Source organism: Xiphophorus couchianus, chromosome 1 (genome assembly GCF_001444195.1).
Source record: "Xiphophorus couchianus chromosome 1, X_couchianus-1.0, whole genome shotgun sequence".
In the NCBI taxonomy this organism is placed as follows: domain Eukaryota; kingdom Metazoa; phylum Chordata; class Actinopteri; order Cyprinodontiformes; family Poeciliidae; genus Xiphophorus; species Xiphophorus couchianus.
The window spans coordinates 20,865,517-20,885,425 of record NC_040228.1 but is presented as its reverse complement, the minus strand read 5'-3'; the positions used below and the strand labels follow the sequence as shown (position 1 = coordinate 20,885,425).

Genomic DNA, 19,909 nt, shown 5'->3' with positions numbered 1-19,909 from the left:
TTCCTTTGCGAATTTAGGACATGAGGACAACTCCCCGTTAATTACATGCAGAACATATGACGATCTCAAACTGGTTTTGATGAATGAAATCCGCTGCTTGTCCGAATAAGAGCTGGCAGGCTCCACCTCGGGTGTCTAAAATGGCAGCGGGGGTTGCGGTGCAGATGCAGCGCATAGAGACCCTCCTCCTCTTCGCTCTGCGTCACCGTCTCTGCTCCAGTCACATTTTAAAGAAAAAAACAAGCCGAGCAGCCAGCCAGCGCGGCCGGTGTGAGCCGGCTCCAGCTTCATGTTGGGGGGGTCGTTTTCATTTATTTATATACACGCCGTTTTTTTTTTTTTATTTGTTTGTTTTCGAACCCCCTCAGGGGTAAGCAAAGGAGATGAGGGGACTCCTGCCGTTATTCCGGGGCCTGCACACCGTGAGTAACCGTCAAGCCAGGCGCAAGGCTGGGATTGTCGGTTCTCGGTGCGGGCTTTGCGGAACTCAGTCTGTGAACAAGGTACGGTCCGAGCTGTTGCTCCTCCTCGGCTCAGGAGAACAATAACGCTGTTGAACTCAGGGTGGGCTTTCAAGTAGTTTCGGCGATTTGTTTCAATCTAACGAATAGGCGTTGGTGTAAAATGTTTCATGGAACTTTGTGAACCCTGGATGCGCTGACAATGAAGTAAGAGGAGGGTCCTGACAATTGTTTATATATATACGGTATATATATTGTTTGTTTCCAGGAAATTCTGCCTCAAATGATAGGAAGGCACATTCTGATGTGCTATAAACATGATTGGAAAATCTTTGAATGACTTGTGATGCAGTAATAGTCAGACCCGGCCAAAGGTACAAGCAAACTAAGCTGCTGCTGTTTGCCACCCAGACCCGCAGGGGGCTCCCAAGGTCTCTTCTCAGAGAGAACACATAACTCAAAACTCCAGATTTGTTGTAGGATCAAACTCAAGCTTTCTCATTTCAAAGTTTCAGATGAACGTTTAATAGCACATTTAAAATAATTTAAACTCCTTTATTACCTTTAGCACAAAATATACGTTTTTTTTTTACTTGACATCTAGGTATACTTTTTAAACTTGGTCACATAAATAAACATATTTTATTCCATAAGACATCTACAGAATATTTAAATTATAATTTTCTGTATGACTGTATAAAATACTAATTTAGTTTTTAAAAATTATTTGTTGATTGGCACAATTATCCTGAGAGACAAAATTAGAGCCTGTCAGTTTTATAATCCCCCAGTGTACTGCTGTATTGCCATAGTATTCTGTCAAATGTAACTGGCCCTTATTATTACTGCATGTCCTACTTAACTGAATCACTAAACTGTTGTAAAGAACAGCAGTGGAAACCAAATATAGACATTATGCAGACCATTTGTGGCCTAATAAGGCAATATACAGTATAATTGAGATAAATGAAAAGTAATGTCTAATTGTTGAATGATTACTGAATTCTTAAACATCATACTAAGAAATACCAACCCTTGAGTGGAAGTAGGAGGCAGAGTGCAGATTGAGTTGGTAATAAAAAAAAGTTACCTAGCAGGGGTAATCTTTGTGATTTTTCATTGATCTTCATTGGATCAAGCTTTTAAAACCAAATTTTACACAACTTCTCAATAATTTTCCTACGTATTTATTGCAGTTTACATCATGCAACAGTTTCTCTTTTTTCCCCTTCAGCCACAGCCAAGATTTGGGCTGCTGTTCGACATTGATGGCGTGCTCGTCCGAGGACGGATGCTAATCCCTGCAGCCAAATTAGCTGTTGAGAAGTTGGTCGACTCTCAGGGAAGGTTTGTGGTGCCAGTTGTTTTTGTCACTAATGCAGGGAACTGCCTCCGACAAACAAAAGCAGACCAGATCTCTCACATCCTGGGAGTGCCTGTGAGTTACAAAACATACTCTGTCCTTTTGATTGATCTGGTTTACCCTGATGTTTCTGCTAACATTACTTGCTCTACTGTCAGATTACAGAAGACCAAGTCATCATGTCCCATAGTCCCTTGAGGATGTTTAAGAAATTCCATGATAAATGTGTCCTGGTGTCGGGACAGGGGCCTGTCCTGGAAATTGCTAAAAAGTATTAATAAATTCTACCCTTTTTGAGTTGCTTCTTAATTTTTATTTTTTAAGCAAGACCTAAAGGTTAAACTAATTCTCTGTTAAATTCCTGTATTTAGTGTTGGCTTTAAGAATGTTGTCAGTATTGATATGGTGAGGGAGTCATACCCCTTGCTGGACATGGTGGATCACAACAGACGTCCCAAACTGCCGGTGAGATATTGCAATATTTGCTGAAAATTAGATGTTTTGCATAGAAAACCCCATATCTTAATTGTATAATAAATATGTTTTATCATATAAAACAAAATGCATTGAGATTATTTTCTTTTGTTTCAGTCCACTCCTGTTGTCAGCCTTCCTACAGTTGAAGGTATGAACAAATGTTCTTGCATTTCCTTCTCAGTGTTATATTTTTGCCATCTCAGATGTTGTATTCATTGATTTAACCTTATGTGCAGCTGTGGTTTTGTTCGGGGAGCCAATCCGATGGGAGACAAACCTGCAGCTGATAATTGATATTTTATTGACCCACGGTAACCTCAACAGTCCTCACCAAACCCATGCAGTACCTCACCTCCCCCTGTTGGCCTGCAACATGGACCTGATGTGGATGGCAGAGGCAAACTCTCCAAGGTAATCTTCTTGTAAAGACTGATGTTGACACAGGGTGTTTTTTGTTAATGTTTACAGCTAACAAATCAAATATTGTTTTTTTTTTTTAAATTACTATTATTTTTATTTTTCAGGTTTGGCCATGGAACGTTCCTTGTGTGCCTGGAGAACATTTATAAAAAGATAACTGGCAAAGACCTGAAGTACGACGCACTCATGGGAAAGCCCAGCGAGCTGACCTACCATTTTGCGGAGTATCTCATCAGAAGCCAGGCCATGCAGAGGCAATGGAAACTTCCCATCACTTCCCTTTATGCTATAGGGTGAGGCCTTTTATCTCTACAGGCAATCCTAATGACAGTTCCCACCTAAGTAATCAAAAAATAGAAAGAAAGCCAAAGACTACTGACTGAAATGGTACGAAAATAATTTACTGACAGAATAAATGGAGAAAAATAATTAAGCCTGTTTTAAGTACTACAACTAATGTTTCAGTTTAACTCGTAGCTTGTTAATTTGATAGTATTGTTTTAAGACCACTTTACCATAAACAATAAACCTTAATTTCCAACAAACATTTATTTCTGGAACTGGAAGACATTTTAAATGTATAAAATAAGTAAACAAACAATTTAAATGACAAATAAAATGAATACTAAAGTCTCCGTAAACAAAATTGCCCTTCACAAAGGGGGATAGTTGAGACCAAAGCATCGGACTCAAACCTTTTGTCATCCAGTAAGGAGGAAAAAGAGAGAGACAAGAAAAACAAACAATTCCTGCAAATTTAAATTATTGAGCTCGTTTTAATTTATCAAGCAATTAATTGACTTATTGCGACGGGCTTAACAACATCATTTAATTTCATTGGGATTTTATTGGATAGACCTACACAAAGTAATGCATATAATAACTTTATTGTATTCCCGTTTTACTCATACGCATAATTCTAAATATGTTCAACTAGTTCAACCAGTCGGCTTTAGAGGTTGCCTAATTGGCAAATAAAGTTCACCTTTGTGTAATTTAATCACATTAGAAATTCATGTGTTGCGTGAAGGCCTCAGAGGATTGTTAGAGAACATTAGTGAACACACAGCTTTGGGAAGAGCAAAGAACACAGCAGATAGGCGAGGGAAATATTATGGATAAGTTTAAAGAAGGACTAAGTTATTAAACAATGCCCCAACCTTTGAACATTTGGACAAGTGCTGCTTAATCCATCATCCAAAAATAATAATGGGGTATGGGACACCTGCAAATCTATCTAAACATGGGCACCTTAACTGATATGCAAGAACGCTGACTATTAATTCTGCATTATATAAAGAGTGGGTGAAAGAAAGTAATAAAACGTCTAGTTTGCCACAATTGATAAAGGAGACAAAGTGAATGAATGGAAGAAGGAGCTCTAGTCAAATCAGACCGAAACTGAACCTTTTGGTCTGAGAGTAGTGGAAACCTAACACTGCACATCACCCTGAACACAAACATGGAATATTGAAACATGTATTAGAATGAGCTAATATTTGAATTTCTGCTGCAGTAGAGCTGGTGGAGACATACGTCTGCAGTGTAAGTAGGGTCTACAAAGTGTTGACTCACGGACGCTAAATACAAATAAATGCCACACCATCCTTATGGATGTATAATTCCTTGTCCTTCCTCTATCACTTTCATATGCTTTAACCACACAGTGCTGCATGCTTACATAACCATAAAATATAAGGCTGGCGACAGTCACATACATATAAAGCTGATAAAGACAGGTCAGCATCTCTTACCCAGAGCATAGAATCAGGGATAGATAAAACACACACGCCATTCTTTGTTTCATTCAGTGTCATCCTTAAGATGTGCTGAGTGGAACCCAGTTCTGGACGGTGACTGTATTAACAGTATTTCTGTTCCAAAGTGAATTTGTTTTATACACCTCATCAGTGGGCATCATATCCTCTTATATATAACTAACAATGTTCTTATTTCTTAAAAGGTTGAATAACAAATACAACTCAGGGTCACCCCTCTGTATATCCTTTTCCTTTCATGTTACTGTGACGTCCTTCTAGGTGTTGGTCTATCATATAAAATCCCAATAAAACACACTGAAGTCTGGGGCTATAACAAGATAAAAGGTTAAAAAAAAACATTCAGAGGGTATCAATACATCTGCAAGGTAGTATGATTCTGTATCTGTTCCCTATTTTTCATTACTATCATAGTTAAACAGATCAATAGAAGACAAACCTGTTGTGGCATTTTTATTTATTTTAATTTCCCTCCTTTCCAGTGATAACCTCATGACTGATATATACGGAGCCAATATGTACAGTCGCTTCCTGGAGGAGAGAGCCTCTATTAAGAACCCCAAAGCTGTTGCCCAGGTGGTGGCTGCCACCGGGTCCAGCACCGCCATGCCCGGGGGGGAGGAGGAGTTCGACAGCATGTGGGAAAGTGAGCTTGCTCTGCCCTCTGCCACCTCCTGTAAGTCCATCCTAGTTTGCACGGGGGTCTACAATCCCAATGCAGAGGTGCTGTCCGACGCAAGTCGCTGCATCAAAGAGACCGTGTTCCACGGTCACCGGGACTTCAGGTTTGACCCCGCGCTGGTGGAGCCAAACTACATTGTGCAGGACGTGGCAGAAGCTGTGGACCTCATCTTCCAGCAGGAAAAGTTTGTGCCTCGTTAGTGATTCGAGTCCCGAAAGGTTCTGTGCCATACGAGCACACGAGTGGTACAGCATTAAGCTGGGAACGCACCACTTAATGCAAGAAGCTGTTGGAAGGGCATCACTGTGGACTTTGAGTAATGAACTGACAGTCAGGGCATTAACATAATATAGATCATCTTCTAAAGATCAACTTAAAGACAGGTTTAAGAGAATATGAATCATTTAACTGTGACCACCATTTGGTTTCGGTATCGTCTTTAACAGTGTGTTTTTCGTTTGGAAACGTGTTATAGCTGCCTTATTTGACCATGGTTAGTTTTTAGATGATCAGCTGTTCTAGAGTACAAGATTTTACCAGTGTTTTAGGAGAGTGTATTGCAAGAAAATTTGACTTTCTTTACTCCCTTTTTAGACCTATGTTTACTCAGTTTACCGTTAAAGATCTATGCATGAACACAAGAGGAATAGTCTTACTGTAATTCCAGATGTTTGATGTGCAATATTGTTCCTTAAATTGTATTGTCGATCCACGTTTTGTGTTGCTATGAGAGCCATAACCAATATTTGCACAGATTCTTGACTTTTGTTAAAAGTTACAGTTGTCCTGCCATAACGTGTATTGTTTAGTGTCCAACTTCTGTTTTATGCTCTCAGATTTTTATTCCAGAGACAAAAGCTAACAGCACATCAATTAAGTCGCACGTAAAGCCTTTACCAACTCATTTTTGCTGTAATTACCTTACCTTGGAAAAGAATATAAAGAATAATTGCAAGGTGAACTTAGTGTGTATTTTTCCTCTGACACATTATTAGCAAATTCTTAAAAAGAGCAAATAAACATGTTCTTTTGATTATGTATTAGATTGGATAACATGGGCTGAATAGTGGCGAAATAGTTAGCATGTCTTGCAGCAAGAAGGACCCATGATGGAGTCCGAGGTCGGGGTATTCTGCAAGGAGTTTGCCTGTTTTCCCCATGCATGGGTTCTCTCCAGGTACATTACTGTTAGTTTCTGTAAATTGTCCTTGAGTCAGAGTTCAAACAACCATGCATGCACACTCAGTGTCTGTGAGTGACCATGACCCTAGCAAGAGTGTTTACCATCTCTTGCCCATTGATAGGCACCAGCTCCCCACTACCCTGCCCAACTCTGCCATAATAAGCAAGTATAGATGGATTTGACAATTTCTTTTGTCAAAAGTGACGTGACATTTTTTTTAAATTTCAGCTATGTATTACAGCATTAAAATTAGGTTAACTGTATTTGACTTGTGGATACAATAGAAGGGAAACAGTGTCTGTTCAATCGATATACAAAATTTAGGCAATTGTTTAGAGCAATTTTATAGCACAATCAAGTAACTATTCCAACTTCAGTTGTTATAAAAATGCTGTATATACCAAACATAACTTAAAAAAAATGTACTTCACAATTTGATGTCTTGAAATTGGGCCTCTGTCTCTTTAAGAGGCGGCCATTCTTTTAAACATGGCAGAGAATATCTAAAACATGCATGAAAGAGTCAAAGCGTCACACCTGGTATGTTTTTGATGAGGGAACAACATCATAACATGATGTAAAGCTAAAAAAGTTGTTTTTACATAATACCCAGCCCCCTTTAAGAATTACAATTCTTTGACATGTTAATGTCTGTACTTAAATGTTTTTTTTTGTTTTTTTTTTAGTCATTCTAAAATCTTTAGTTTCAGCTCATTCTGTGTTATGTAATAAATACTGACCACTAGGAGGAACAGATTTTGCAAGCTGTGACCTTCAAGGCAGTAGCGTGAGAAACCAACATAATTATTTGACTGACTTTGGTTTAAATCCAGCTTAAGCCCATGCACACACAGAAATGAAACAGTTGCAAAAAACAACAAACAATGGTTGGTGTTTCCTTTGATGAATTGTCTGTACTGTCGAACTTGATTAGGATTCCCTCACTTGGTGCTCCATTGATTTACGTTAATGTTTACCAGTCAACATAGCTTATGAGCTAAGCCAAATCAGTCCATCCAATGAAGAAAACAAGCTATGTCCAGGCACAGGCTAGTAGGCTTCACTGACCTTCCCTTTTGTCTTACAAAACTCAAATTTTTGATGTAGAAAGGGAAAAAACAGATTATTTTTTAAATAAATAAAACTCTAATAAATGTAACAAAGTATTTAACCTTTTTACTGTTAAACTCCTAAATAAAATCTACTTTATTTAGGAGATTCAGAAGTTACCAAAAACAGTAAAGTGTCTCCATTTGTGTGCAATTTAACCTCAGTATAATTGCATTTGCTTAGTGAAGGTCTCAGAGTTAGAGAACATCAGTGAACAAACAGCATCATGGAGCTGAAGGAACATTACAGACATTACACCAAGCTTTGAATTGATTGAAGCATTATTGAATCTATCTGGAAATAGGTGTTATTTGGGACCTACCCAGATATGGTTTCCCACTTAGATTGATAGACACAACAGAGAATGTTATTTAAAGAAGTAAGAAGGTTTTAGGTAAAGTTGGAGGAGACTCTGAGAACAAGGCAGTTAATAATCATGTTCTACACAAATCAGGCTTTTGTGGAAGAGTAGTAAGAAAAAAGTCATTGTTCAATGAAAACCTTAAGAGCTATTAGAGAAAAAGAAAACAGGTGATCATAATAAATTGTGAAAAATAATAGTAAGTATCCCTACATTAGGATGTTTATGGAAGGTAAATAGTTCAGTATTGATAGCAGAAGGCAAATTGGAATTGATTGTAAGAAACTGAAGAAAAATTCAAAAGCAAATTTTCACATTTATTTAAGCAAAATTAGTTCGTAAAATATAAAAACAAATTAAATAAAACTCACAGAGGTGAAGTTTCTGATAAATAGGCTGGTGCCGTTTAGAATGGAAACAAATCATAAAAACCCATCTAGAGTCTTTGCAAACACTCACAGCCTCACTTCTTACTTATTTGTAGTTCTGCTAAAGTATGAATAAAAGTCTGTTAAGTGGCCTTTATCTTTATATTGTGCTTCTTCTGTAATGTTTCTAGCACTTGTGAAAGTAACTCCGTGTTGATAAGAGGCCTCTCCAAGTCCTCTGACAAAATGACAGAACCAGAGTCGGCGCTGAGCCCTGACAGTTCTGTGTGCAGCCTCCTCCTGTGTTTGGGTTTCAGTGAGCGCAGAGAGTCCGCCTGAAATCCTGAATGTCGCTCTTCCACGTATATGGTGAAAGTAGATTTTCTGGCAAGTATTAAGCTCCACAAAAGCAGAATAATAATGCAGCACAGCATCACCGATGCAATGGTGTTGTAAGAGACATAAACACAGCCTGAGGTGCTTATTTGATGTAAACGTGGAAAGGTGCAGTAGGAGAAGTAGGTATCACTTAGGTCAGTGATGGCTTTCTGAGCTACAGAGACTGGACTGGAACATAAAGGCTCCTCTGAGACAACAGCCCTGTTCTTCAGCATCCAGTACCTCAGGTACTGGATGCTACAGTCACAGCGGAACGGGTTCAGAGACAGGGACACCTTTCTAAGGTTAGTCAACTGGTCAAACTTTCCTGGTGGCACTGAGGTAAGCTGGTTGTCTTGCACAAACAGTTCTGTGGTCTCTGAAGGCAGATGAGGCAACTCCATGAGATTTAAAGAGCTGCAGTTGACTCTCAACCCAGATGGCTGGAGCTCTGAAAACACACAGGACTGGACAGTTGTCTGGGCACTTGATGAGGTCAGGAGAAGATAAACAGCTAAGGTCACACTGTGGAGCAGCATCCTGTAGGAACAAGTAAAGGCATAATAATAATAATAATAATAATAGTAATTATTACAACTCAATATAAAAGGTTTTGTACAGTTCAGCTCATAAGGTGCATTTGTAGTCAGAGGTTTACATACACATCTTGAGCATGAATTACATTTTTAATTTGGGTGTTTAACATATGCAAAAAATAAAAATCTTTAGAGACAAAACTATACCCACATATTATGTACATATACTGCAGTTAATATTTAGTGTAATGTCCCTTAAGATTTATAGCTAAGTACATTTTTTGTAGCTGTCAGCAAGATCTGCATGTAATTCTGGCTGGATATTTGACCATTCTTAAGGTTAGAAATAGTTGAACTTGTTTACACCAGCTGGTTTCCCGACACAAACATTTAAATAATTTTTTAAAAAGAAATCAGGTCAGAGTGACACTCCATCTCCAACTTTGAACTCTCTTCTATCACTTTCGTGTAATTCATCACATTTATGTTGCACCAAATTGTAAGAGATATCAGCTAAGGGCACCTGGATAGGCTCAATTTATACATGTACAGCAATAAATTAGCTCCAAATTTCGCTGAACAAATTTAGTTCAGATAACTGCAATTTGTTATCTAGTCAAAACATAGAGTCAAATTTGTGGCCAATTGCATACAGTGCAGGTCAAGGCTAATAATAAAACCACACAATCAAAGGTAGTAGATATATTTTGTCAGTTGGTAAACAGTTATCTAAAGAAACACAGAACCTAAACTAAACACAAAAGCACTAGTCCAGAAGTACTTTCTATGTTAAAGAAAAGTTAATTGTAGGTATGGCTCTGTTAGTGGCTACATGTACTCAACAAAAAGTTAAACATAGAAGTGCAAACTTGAAGAATTATCTATGGGATGAAAAATGAAGAGGATCATAATGTTCAATGATTTGGTCCAGGAAACTGACAAAGTTGAAGATGGGATCTTTGGGTCATTAAAAAAATACTTGTGAAGTATGTTTTTAGGTCCTTGTGCCATTGTGTCAAAGTTCACTCAAACTGACTCAAACTGTCACACTCCAATGAAGTAATATTTATGACAATTTTTCAAAAATCAGTTCAAATTCAATTCAAAAAGACTTTATTGATCCCAGAGGGAAATTAAATAAAAAGAAATTAAAATCAAAACCAAGGAAATCGAAAACAAGAACCACTTCAGGTTCAAGTCTGTCATAAACCGAAAGATGCTTCAATACCAGAACTACAGTCTGCAGTGAAGAATGTGCAGCATTTATAGGATTAAGACAGAGCTGACCAGGCAGGAAGCACCTGTTCCAAAAATGATGTCTTCCAGCAAGATTGCAATCTATTGCCCACATTATAAAGCCAGATGTTTTCTAAATATGTCCAAAGATTGAACTGTTTGGAGGAATCAAAATGACTTTTTATGGCCTAAAAAATGCATCATGGTGAGCCGATTTGACTGTATGAGTTCACTGATTGAGCAACCCAGGTTTTCTTAATTCTGAGTGATCGATGATCGGCCCATACTGCATGTGAAATCAATCTCATCCACTAATCTTATCTACCTTCACAAAGCTCTGAAAATCAGCCACTGTCCTTTTTTGCTCTGCTGTGAGAGAGGACTGACTGACAGACCTGGCCACCAGGTCATGTGCAAACTTTTCATTTATATTTTATATATGAAAGCACTACTGTGTGCAGCAAAAACAATTTTGTATTAGTTCATGAGTAGTGTTAAACGTTGTTTTTTTTTTTCAATTAAAGAAGATTGGAATACTGGAGGCATATTGTGATCTTATAACACCTTGGTGTATCAGTTATAAAAACTAATTATCAATCAAAATCAAAATTGGCAGGTGAGGCTTTTTAAAGATTGGTGATTGGCCAGAAAACAGCAAAATAGTATTCACTTATCTAAAGGTAGATAAGTGACTCTTCTCAAACGAACAGCTGAATAGTAAAAATGTTCTCATCACTATGTGTTCCAAAATGGCAATCATCCCAAACCTGCATCAAAACTGGTTTTCAGGACAGATGAAATGTCCCTGGTCTGAAATGTAGTAATACAAAAACTTCTGGAATGTGCTTTAAAGTGGGATCAACTTGTATGCTGGGACACCATCCACTTCTAACTGATTTTACCAATTGCAAAGGAATACAAGTTACATATTCAGCCAGAATGCCCTGCGACAGACTGGCGACCTGTCCAGGGTGTACCCCGCCTCTCGCCCGGAACGTAGCTGGAGATAGGCACCAGCAACCCTCCCGACCCCATTAGGGACAAGGGTGACCAGAAAATGGATGGATGGATGGATATTCAGCCAGAATTATGAATTTTGCCAGAATCCTTTTGATGACTACAATTTATGTTTATCTGCAACAAATGTTAGTGGAGTGTATGCATAATTTTGACCCTGTGTGGAAACAATAAAGTCCCCTTTTTTAAAATCATATTTCCACCCCCCCTCAAAAATGATTCAGATGAAAAATGGACATATTAAAATTTCTAGGAAATTCATGCAGATGACGAGTTTATTTAAATTTTTTTGACTGACACTGTCAAGACCAAAAAGAGCTAGGCCTATAACTCTCAATAAATATCACTAAACACAACAAGTGAAAAAAAATGTAACAGTAGTTTGACTTCAGAAATAAAAAAAAACAAACCTTTCTGTGTCAGGCCAATCTCAAGATTTCTTCTGCTGCTGTCTGTCATCCTTATGAACTGTCTGCTATTGTCCAGTTTGAGCATTAGGAAGATCTTCTGAAACATTTCCCCCTCCTAACTGATGCGTAGTGAGCACAGAGATATAAATTGAACGGCGTCAGGGTGAGGAATGCACCAGTAGCACCGCACAGTTATAGTTCACATGACATGAAGGAAATCCATCTGCTTTGAAGTGATAAGAGTTATCTATGAATATGTTAGCTGAGGCTTTCCAAACAACCAAGCAGTGGATGCACTGTAACCATTCACTGCATGGCTTGAGGATGGGGATAATGGAAAAGTACAAATGGTGTAGGTTTTATGTGCTAAAGCCTACACCATCTGAGCTTAAAGATACGTTTCAGTTAAGTAGTTTAGAAAAGTAAGATTATACACTTCCACCAAAGAAATGCTGCAGTCATACTTCTGACCTGTAGGTGGCGTAACAGTGCAGGGTCCCAATTTTTCTTGATTTAAATTTAACAGATGCCCTCTAGTGGAAATGTAGAAAGTGATGTTTAATGCTAATGCTCCCCTGTTGTGGAAATTAAAGTTCCTGAATCTTTTCTACTCCAGATCAAAACTGAAGCAATATTGGAAATGAAATTAAATGTGACTATTCTTTTGATGAAAATCGTCAAATGTCACAAACATTTGAGTACCAATCCACTAAACATCTCACTTTAGCTGAGGGGATTTGAATTTTCTAACCTGGTTGTGTCCCTTCTCTTTGAAACATTTTTACCAAGGACATAACCAATATATTGCATGCAGAATCGTTTTTTTATAGATTTCAAATTCAATCTTTAAAGAACGATATCAGGACAGGATATTAAAAGCAAAGATTCATATCTTGTTTTATTACTGTACATAAAGAAGAGGCATACTATAATCTTTAATAAAATGAGTAGGTATAATTGGTCTAATTTGTCAAATGTGTTTTTCACTATCCATTACATACGGGCCTGCAGAAGTTTCTGTATATGAAGTTTAAACACGGGAGGGGGAGTCTGAACAAGATGCTGATCTAAAAAATGGACTGAAGTGTACACACTTGAATCAGTCACACCTGCCTAGTCAGGAGGAATGGAAAAACTGTCAAAAGCATTTGATGCAAGACAAGTCATACAACCTGAAAGACAATTCTACCAAATACTACAAAATTGTAACCAAACTCATGCACCGGAATAATAATAATATATATTTTTTTATCTGTCATTATTCTGGCATTTAGCAACAAGAAATAATTTGGATCATTCTAACTGCAAACTGGAAAAGTGAAGTCAAATATTATCTTCAGATGTAGAGAAAAGCAAAAGGTTTTACTTTCACCATTTGTGTAAATATCTGTTTCCCAACTCATTCTTTGTTTTACAGCAAGCTACAACAAAGTCCATTAATTTCCACCCTGAATGGCAAAATTGACCAACGGAGAAACACAGCCAATGTACCATAAGTCATATATTTGTTTATTTTGCGTTCTCAACATTGTCACAGTTGAAGTTTTACAATAACTGGGGTCTTACTGACTCACTATTCACTGTACAAACAGAATGCACATTTAAATGAGGCCATTCCTGTCGTTTCCTTTCTTCAAAACATGTCACTCGTCAGATCAAACAGCTCGCAGCCGGTTGTGTGTACATTTGTTTGTGTGTGCGTGCATGTGTTTGTATGTATTTGTATGTATGAAAGGAAAACTGCATGTAATTGATGGCAGCACACTTCCTATAACAGTCTGGTTTTGATTTCCACAGCAAATCTCAGTTCACAACTGCTGGAGGAAGAGAGAGTCGATCGGTTCAATCAGCACTGCTCCAATCCTTTCAGGAGGCGACATGCACATCCTGCTCTCAACTGCAGATGTCAGAGTAGAGCACTGGAAGTATAGACATTATGTACATCTCCTCTTACCCCAGTTTTGGTCCCTTTACAGTCTTCAGAAAGCTGAACTTTCTAATCAAGCAGTTCATCAGCTTGCACAACAGATTCCTCTATTTACACAATGTAAGCCCTCAGCGAGGAAGTGCAATGTTTTCTTTTTTTCTTCTTTTTCTTCCATGTTTGTAATTTACAAAATGGCTTTGTAGATGAAATGCATGCTGAGCTTCAATGACTACCAGGCAAAAAACATGGAACGACAAGGACACGCCACCATCGTAAAGTTCCAACTTATTCAAAACCAAAAAAAAAAAAAAAAGAAGAAGAAAAGAAGTCCAACATGTCATAGGCTGATCTCTTCCCCGTCAGCTCACAGTGAATACGACGCATGATGCATCAGATCCATGCAGTGCATTGTTGGGGTACTTTTGAAAAAAAAAAAAATCTAAACAAAAAAACCTCAAACAATTAAAGCACGACAACACACCAAAATAAACAGTTGCATCAGTTTCACACCATTTCCAAAAATTTCAGAATTATAGCAAAGATATGAAATTATCAGAAAAAGACACATTCAGCGTATCATTAATGTCCCGCGTGTGATATGTCTGTCGTCTAAAGGAAAAACAAAAATAAGATAATGTGTGAGCCCAACTTCTGTGGATTTCTTCATGAATATTAAAATACATTTTATAACCTGAATATTGGGACAAACAGCTTACTGTCACTAATTTACACACTAGAATAGACTCTTATTTGTAGAATATAGAAAGATAATCTTTACATATACCCAGTTCTTCTGTTTAGCTTGCATTTGTGTAGGTTATAACTGCAATTCCTGAAAAAAATTGAACTGTCCTTTTATATGTGCTTGTCCAGCGAAATATTTCAGTTTCCTTTTTATTAAAATATATACACACATTCTTCTTTCCACTCTGAAGTGTCTAGGTACTTTTACGTCTTTTTAAAAGAACAAAGAAAAAGTTTCTTTTTTTCACCTGAATCTCATCCTGGACAACAAGACGACAGACTTTCACCCTCAAGTACAGCCTGCATGATTGCACTTAAACTTACCATGGTAACACTGATTTGTTATACAATGTGCAGAGGATAGCCTCACATCAAAAACATTACATGCAAAACAAACAAAACCCTTACAAGACATTCCACTGAGCTCCAAGTCTGTACCCCTCATAAGACCACGAGGATAGGCGGACAATTTACAGAGAGAAAACGACGCAAACATGGGGTCAAAGAGAAAATAAATAAATAATGACGCAAAATGACAAACGCTCAAACAGGAGGGGAGACCTTGCTTGCTCTTGATGTACAAAATCAGTACAAAGATATTGCACATTTAATAGAAAAACAAAAAAAAAAGAAATCCACCAAAATCAAGTTGGCGAATGAAAATAATAATCTCAACAAGGCAAAAACAAAGATTTCAGGATATTTTCTCAGTTGATTTCGAAAGCAAAGAAAACAGCTGCTGCATATTGACTTTATTTCAGACTATTTGTAACAGAAACAGAAATTTTACCTTTTAAAAATATAGTTTTGCACTAAATTCTTCATTCTGAGCGCTTTTTTAGGGGAAACATCTCCTTCAGGAATTCAGCTCTGCTCAAACTGTGTTTTTAGATGTCAAATGTACAGCAGCTGCCATCTATGGGCTTTGTTTTGGGTGTTTTTTTTGTTTTTTTGTATTCACCAGAAAGGCAAAAAAAACCCTTTAAAACAGATCATACGTAGGCCTTGACCGGACCAGGCCTGGGCAGAATGGGAGTTTGCTCCTTTTTCAGATCTACAACCCATCACTGGAGTCAGCTTAATACTGATAGAAGCCATTTTTGCTGATAATAATTGTAAGTATAATCTTACAAATTACTTTACACACAATATACTGTACATGAAGTCTCGACTAAATAGATTATGCGTTAATAATTGGCACATTTATTTAATGAGAGCTAAGACACAAAACGCATAGCTGTCGTGTACAGTAAATACAGCACTAGAACTACTATGAGTTGTTTAGCTGTCCGCTGACAGTGTGAAATGCTTATATCTACGTTTTTTTTGTATTATATATGAGCTCTAGAGGAGGCGACAACAAATAGCATTCACATGATGGCAGGATTTGCAAAAACCAAAGACTGAACAGCTGAAATTCTGAAATTGTGAAAAAACAGTCAAACATGTTCTCATCGTAGGGCATCCTTCCTCCTGATTATGTAATGGTAGGAGCAGTAAATGCAGGGATAAAGCAGCAGGTTGGAGCTTGTGGAAATTAAAGAGCATCTTCCTGTGCAGACCACCCAAACCCTCCACATGCAGAAGCCCCAAATCAGGCAAACTAGTGAAGGCCCCTATTGGAAGATTTGAATCCGTTTTCTATCCTGCATATCAGTTTGACCTGGAAGTGAAAGCGGTGTCTGGGTGTGACTGCTTCCCAGCACAGCAGCGGAAACACAGTGGACAGGCCATAGAGTTATGCTGTCAGTCCCTTTGGTGTGAGCGATTGTCCTTCCTTCATAAAGTTTCCTCCTTTGTCTTCCCGTCTCCGCGTGAGGAGCATCACACTACGGTGCTGATGCCACTGTGTTTAGGTTTGTGCCCGCCGTGTGCTGGGCCCGCCTGCTGGCCGTGGTGGTGAGAGTGCTGGGCGTGGTGAGAGTGCTGGCTGTAGTGGCCGTGCTGCGAGTGGTGGTGCGAGTGTGAGGAGTAGGCTGGGTGCTGGTGGTACTGCGTGTGGGGAGGCGGGTGGTAGTGGTGGTGGTGGTGGTAAGGCGGGGGGTTCTGCGGGACCTGGCAGTACTGGGGATGTGGGCCGTGTAGCTGGGCCTGCACCGTGTGCACCACCTGGGCCGTGTGGTGCAGGTTGGTTGGGTGCGGCTTGTGCGATATGAGGGTGGGGTGGCCGGGCGGCAGCAGAGGGGGCTGGCTCTGAGACGAGGGCTTCCCCCGCTTGCTGCCGAAGAGCGACCCAAGTATGGACGTTGATGCCGAGTTGGGGATGGAGGGATGGGTGCGGGAGGAGCCCTCACGTGCTGTTGTAGGTCTCCGACGTGTGTGCGGACTGCTAATGATGGACCCCTGGAAGAGGAAAAAGTGAACAAATAAATTAACTATAGCTATGAAGCATTACTAGAACTATAGTGCTCTGCAATACTATTCAGATCCCTTGAACAATTCTACCTTTTATCAGATTACAACCACAAACCAAAGGTATAATTGGGAAGCTAAAGGGAAATGATGTAGTGTTGTGGTGTGGATTTATATTCGGTCACTCTGAGTGAAAACTTTGAACCTCCTTTCACTGCAACTACAGCTATAAGTCATTTGAGGTGTGTCTCTACTAGCTTTTCTCATCCAGAGATTAATTACTTTGCTCATTCATCTTCGCAGAACACCTTAAGATCAGTTAGATTAGTTTGGCGTAATCTATGAATATCTGTCTTCAAGTCTTTTTTTTGTTTGCTTTTTTTAAGCAATTGCTCAATTTGATTTAGCACTACACCAGGCGTCCTCAAAAACAGGCCTCAAGGGCCGGTGTCCTGCAACTTTTATGTACGTCTCTGCTTCGACACACCTGAATCAAGTAATGATGTCATTAGCAAGACTGAAAACTTGACTGCCTACCGAGCAGGTAATGCAGCCATTTGATCCAGGTGAGTTGGACGAGGAATATCTAAAAGTTGTAGGTTATCGGCCCTTAAGAACTTGATTTGAGGACCCCTGACTAGGCCATATAAATATATGCTGACCTACACCAATTATGTGCAGTCAGTCCTGAAGGGTCAGAATCCTACATGTTTTAGTTCTGCCCCTGGTTCAACACTTCTGGATCAAATGATTGCTCGTTACCAGGCCTCTATAAGGCATGACATGCTGAGGAGGTACGACCACCAAAGGGGAGAATTAAAACATGCAGGATGCTGGCATTTGAGGACAGACGTCGGACAACCCTGACCTACAACATTTCCTTGTGTGCCGTCTCAATGTTTTTTTGAGAAAAGCTTATTTCTCAGGACTTTCTTGCATGTAAGTTTACCCATTTTCCCATCCCCACAGACTAGCTTCCCTGTCTCTACCAAAGAAAAGCCTCCCATAATGATGCTGCCTTTATTTTGTTGAACTGCAGGGGTGATCTGTGCAGTGTTGGTTTCCCATGTTGGCCAAGAAGTTCAGTTTTGTTATCGTTTGAACAGAATAACTTCTCCCACATATTTGCTGTATCCCATACATGGCCTGCAGCTAATGGTGATTCGGATGCCTCCTGAATTTCTTTCGACCTGACTTTCTGTAGGTCACTCTTCCTTTAAGACCAAATTTGTTCAGTTCAATGCTAATAGTTGTCAACAGATTATTCCACCTAGGTTGATTATCTCTGCAGCTCCTCCAGCGTTACAAAGGCCTGTTGGCTGCTTCTCTCAAGATTGAATGTTCTCCGTGCCCTCCTTATCTCGATAGCAGTTTGCAGTTGTCATAACCTTTCCATTTTTAAATGTTAGAAGAGCGTTCCATTAGACATTCAAAGCTTGAGATATTGTTTTGTAGCTTAACTCTGCTTTAAACTTCAACCACTTTGTCTCCATCTGATTTGTTTTGTGGTCTTCATGACAATTTGTTCACTAATGTTCTTTAACAGACCTCCTCAGAGGGTAGTCGCTTTTAATGCAGAGACTAAATTACACACAGGTAAACTACTGGCAAACTACTTACTGGGTGAATTATTAAGGATTTAGGGGTACCAGGCAAAAACGGGATACTTATCACTCCATACATTTCATATTTTGATCTATAAAATGTTTTAAAAGATCATGTTGCAACATTGTGTCCATCGCATGAAATCCCAAATACTACAAAAAAAGCATGTGGTTGTAACACGTGAAAACTTGAAAAAGCTCAAGGGGTATGAACACTTTTGCGAGGCTCTGAATTACTGTTTTCTTTCCTCAGATAAAGAAGTAGCAAAATGTTATATAGCATGCAAATGAAAAACTAAAAATGTCATGATAGGCAGCAGCAGGAATAGTTCAGCTTTCATGACACAAAGGGAACCCGTTTTCAGAGAAGCTCTGCTGTTATACAGGTAATCATCTTGAAAAAGTAAATCTGTGATAAATACTTTGACAAGGATAAATATTCAAAAGAGAAGGAAGTTGGGAAAACTAGATTTCTGTTTTGTGCCAAACTCTCTAAAAAAAACAAGTCACACATGCAACTTGGCATTATTAATGAAGGCACAGTTTCCACATGCAGAGGGTGTGACAGGCAAACTTATCATTCACACATCAGCATTCAACTAGAAGTCAGATGGCAGAAGGAACTGAGCACTCGTGTGCAGACTTCACAACAGGGTTGGGCACTCTGCCTCCTGTTTTGGATCCAAAACTACTCCATGGGTGCAAAAAAAAAAAGCAGTTTTTGTTTTTCTTTACCATGCTTTGTCTAAAGCTGAACAAACAGCATTTGCACCATATAATTTCCAAGATTCTACATTTTGACTCATGAATACATGGAATGAGTGCACAATGAATGGATGAAATCCACATCTTTCTAATGTGTGTGAAGCCCATGGCTTATTATGAAGGCTACACTCCTTGCTGAACCTTACAGCATCTAAGAAAAGTTGTGGATAAGAGGAAAAAATAAAAGACAGACCCAGACAGGGAGAGGGGCTGCAGGAAATGAAGAGTTTCCTAGTGTCTTTCAGAGCTACCACCCTGCCAAAGAGAAGAACCAAATGAAAACCGCTTGGATGTGACTGAATGAAAGACAGAGACAGGCGACAGGGAGAGGAGGGGGGAGGGATGCTTGTTTGAGGGTAGAGTGTATATTGGTCATATAACATGACCCAAACAGGAGATCTCTGGCTTCCAAAAAACCAACCAAAAAAACAAATAAAAAAAAAAAACAAGAGGGGAGGCAAGCAACCCATGCATGCACACTAACTGAGGCAAGCAGGTTATAAAGGCATCCCATCAAGAAAAATAAATGATCCAAACAAATGGACTGGAGTCTATGAAGCAAAGGAAGTATAAGACCAAAAAAATAAATAGAGTGTTTCACAGTGCACATCATCACAGAGAGAGAGGAGCTCGGATACCAGCTGCTTCCAACTTACTTCCATATTGCTGTCTAGTGATCCTGCACTGCTGCGACGCCCTCGCTTGCCTGCCCGAGACATGCAATACCAGAGATTAGA

General features: G+C 39.0%; 3 protein-coding genes across 12 annotated transcripts in view; 1 reads left to right on the top strand and 2 right to left on the bottom strand.

Moving 5' to 3' along the window:
* The first annotated feature begins 218 nt into the window (after positions 1–218).
* On the top strand, positions 219–6,142 carry LOC114149300 (haloacid dehalogenase-like hydrolase domain-containing 5). Of its 2 annotated transcripts, none has more exons than XM_028025050.1 (8): positions 219–503; positions 1,696–1,899; positions 1,983–2,095; positions 2,196–2,289; positions 2,416–2,449; positions 2,538–2,712; positions 2,826–3,014; positions 4,982–6,142. In XM_028025050.1, exons 1-8 carry the CDS (start codon positions 384–386, stop codon positions 5,379–5,381), a joined length of 1,329 nt encoding a protein of 442 aa, XP_027880851.1. In that variant the 5' UTR covers positions 219–383; the 3' UTR covers positions 5,382–6,142. The 2 variants fall into 2 exon arrangements, with proteins under 2 accessions (XP_027880851.1, XP_027880861.1); XM_028025060.1 differs by having other exon boundaries at positions 219–564.
* On the bottom strand, positions 6,019–11,956 carry gp9 (glycoprotein IX platelet). The gene is made up of 2 exons (XM_028025073.1): positions 11,781–11,956; positions 6,019–9,121 (listed from the first exon to the last, which is right to left on the bottom strand). The coding sequence occupies exon 2, from the start codon at positions 9,118–9,120 to the stop codon at positions 8,347–8,349; it is 774 nt and encodes a 257-aa protein (XP_027880874.1). The 5' UTR covers position 9,121; positions 11,781–11,956; the 3' UTR covers positions 6,019–8,346.
* Positions 11,957–13,268: 1,312 nt separating this feature from the next.
* LOC114149258 (IQ motif and SEC7 domain-containing protein 1-like) overlaps positions 13,269–19,909 on the bottom strand; it is a 125,507-nt gene continuing 118,866 nt past the window's right edge. For 7 of the 9 annotated variants that reach the window (XM_028024961.1, XM_028024970.1, XM_028024993.1 and 4 more), the window contains 2 exons: positions 19,829–19,878; positions 13,269–16,794 (listed from right to left, as the gene is read on the bottom strand). In XM_028024961.1, coding sequence (XP_027880762.1) covers positions 16,276–16,794; positions 19,829–19,878 — 569 coding nt within the window. In that variant the 3' untranslated portion in view covers positions 13,269–16,275. Of the gene's footprint in view, positions 16,795–19,365; positions 19,428–19,828; positions 19,879–19,909 lie in introns of all 9 variants that reach the window. The other 2 variants (XM_028025011.1, XM_028025021.1) reach the window with 2 other exon arrangements.

Excerpts from the sequence above, each read along its gene's own strand:
- LOC114149300 (XM_028025050.1), top strand. The coding sequence starts at position 384 with ATGAGGGGACTCCTGCCGTTATTCCGGGGCCTGCACACCGTGAGTAAC. Across the intron at positions 1,900-1,982 it reads CTCACATCCTGGGAGTGCCT|ATTACAGAAGACCAAGTCAT; the intron begins GTGAGTTACAAA and ends CTCTACTGTCAG. Across the intron at positions 2,450-2,537 it reads CAGCCTTCCTACAGTTGAAG|CTGTGGTTTTGTTCGGGGAG; the intron begins GTATGAACAAAT and ends CCTTATGTGCAG.
- gp9 (XM_028025073.1), bottom strand. The coding sequence starts at position 9,120 with ATGCTGCTCCACAGTGTGACCTTAGCTGTTTATCTTCTCCTGACCTCA.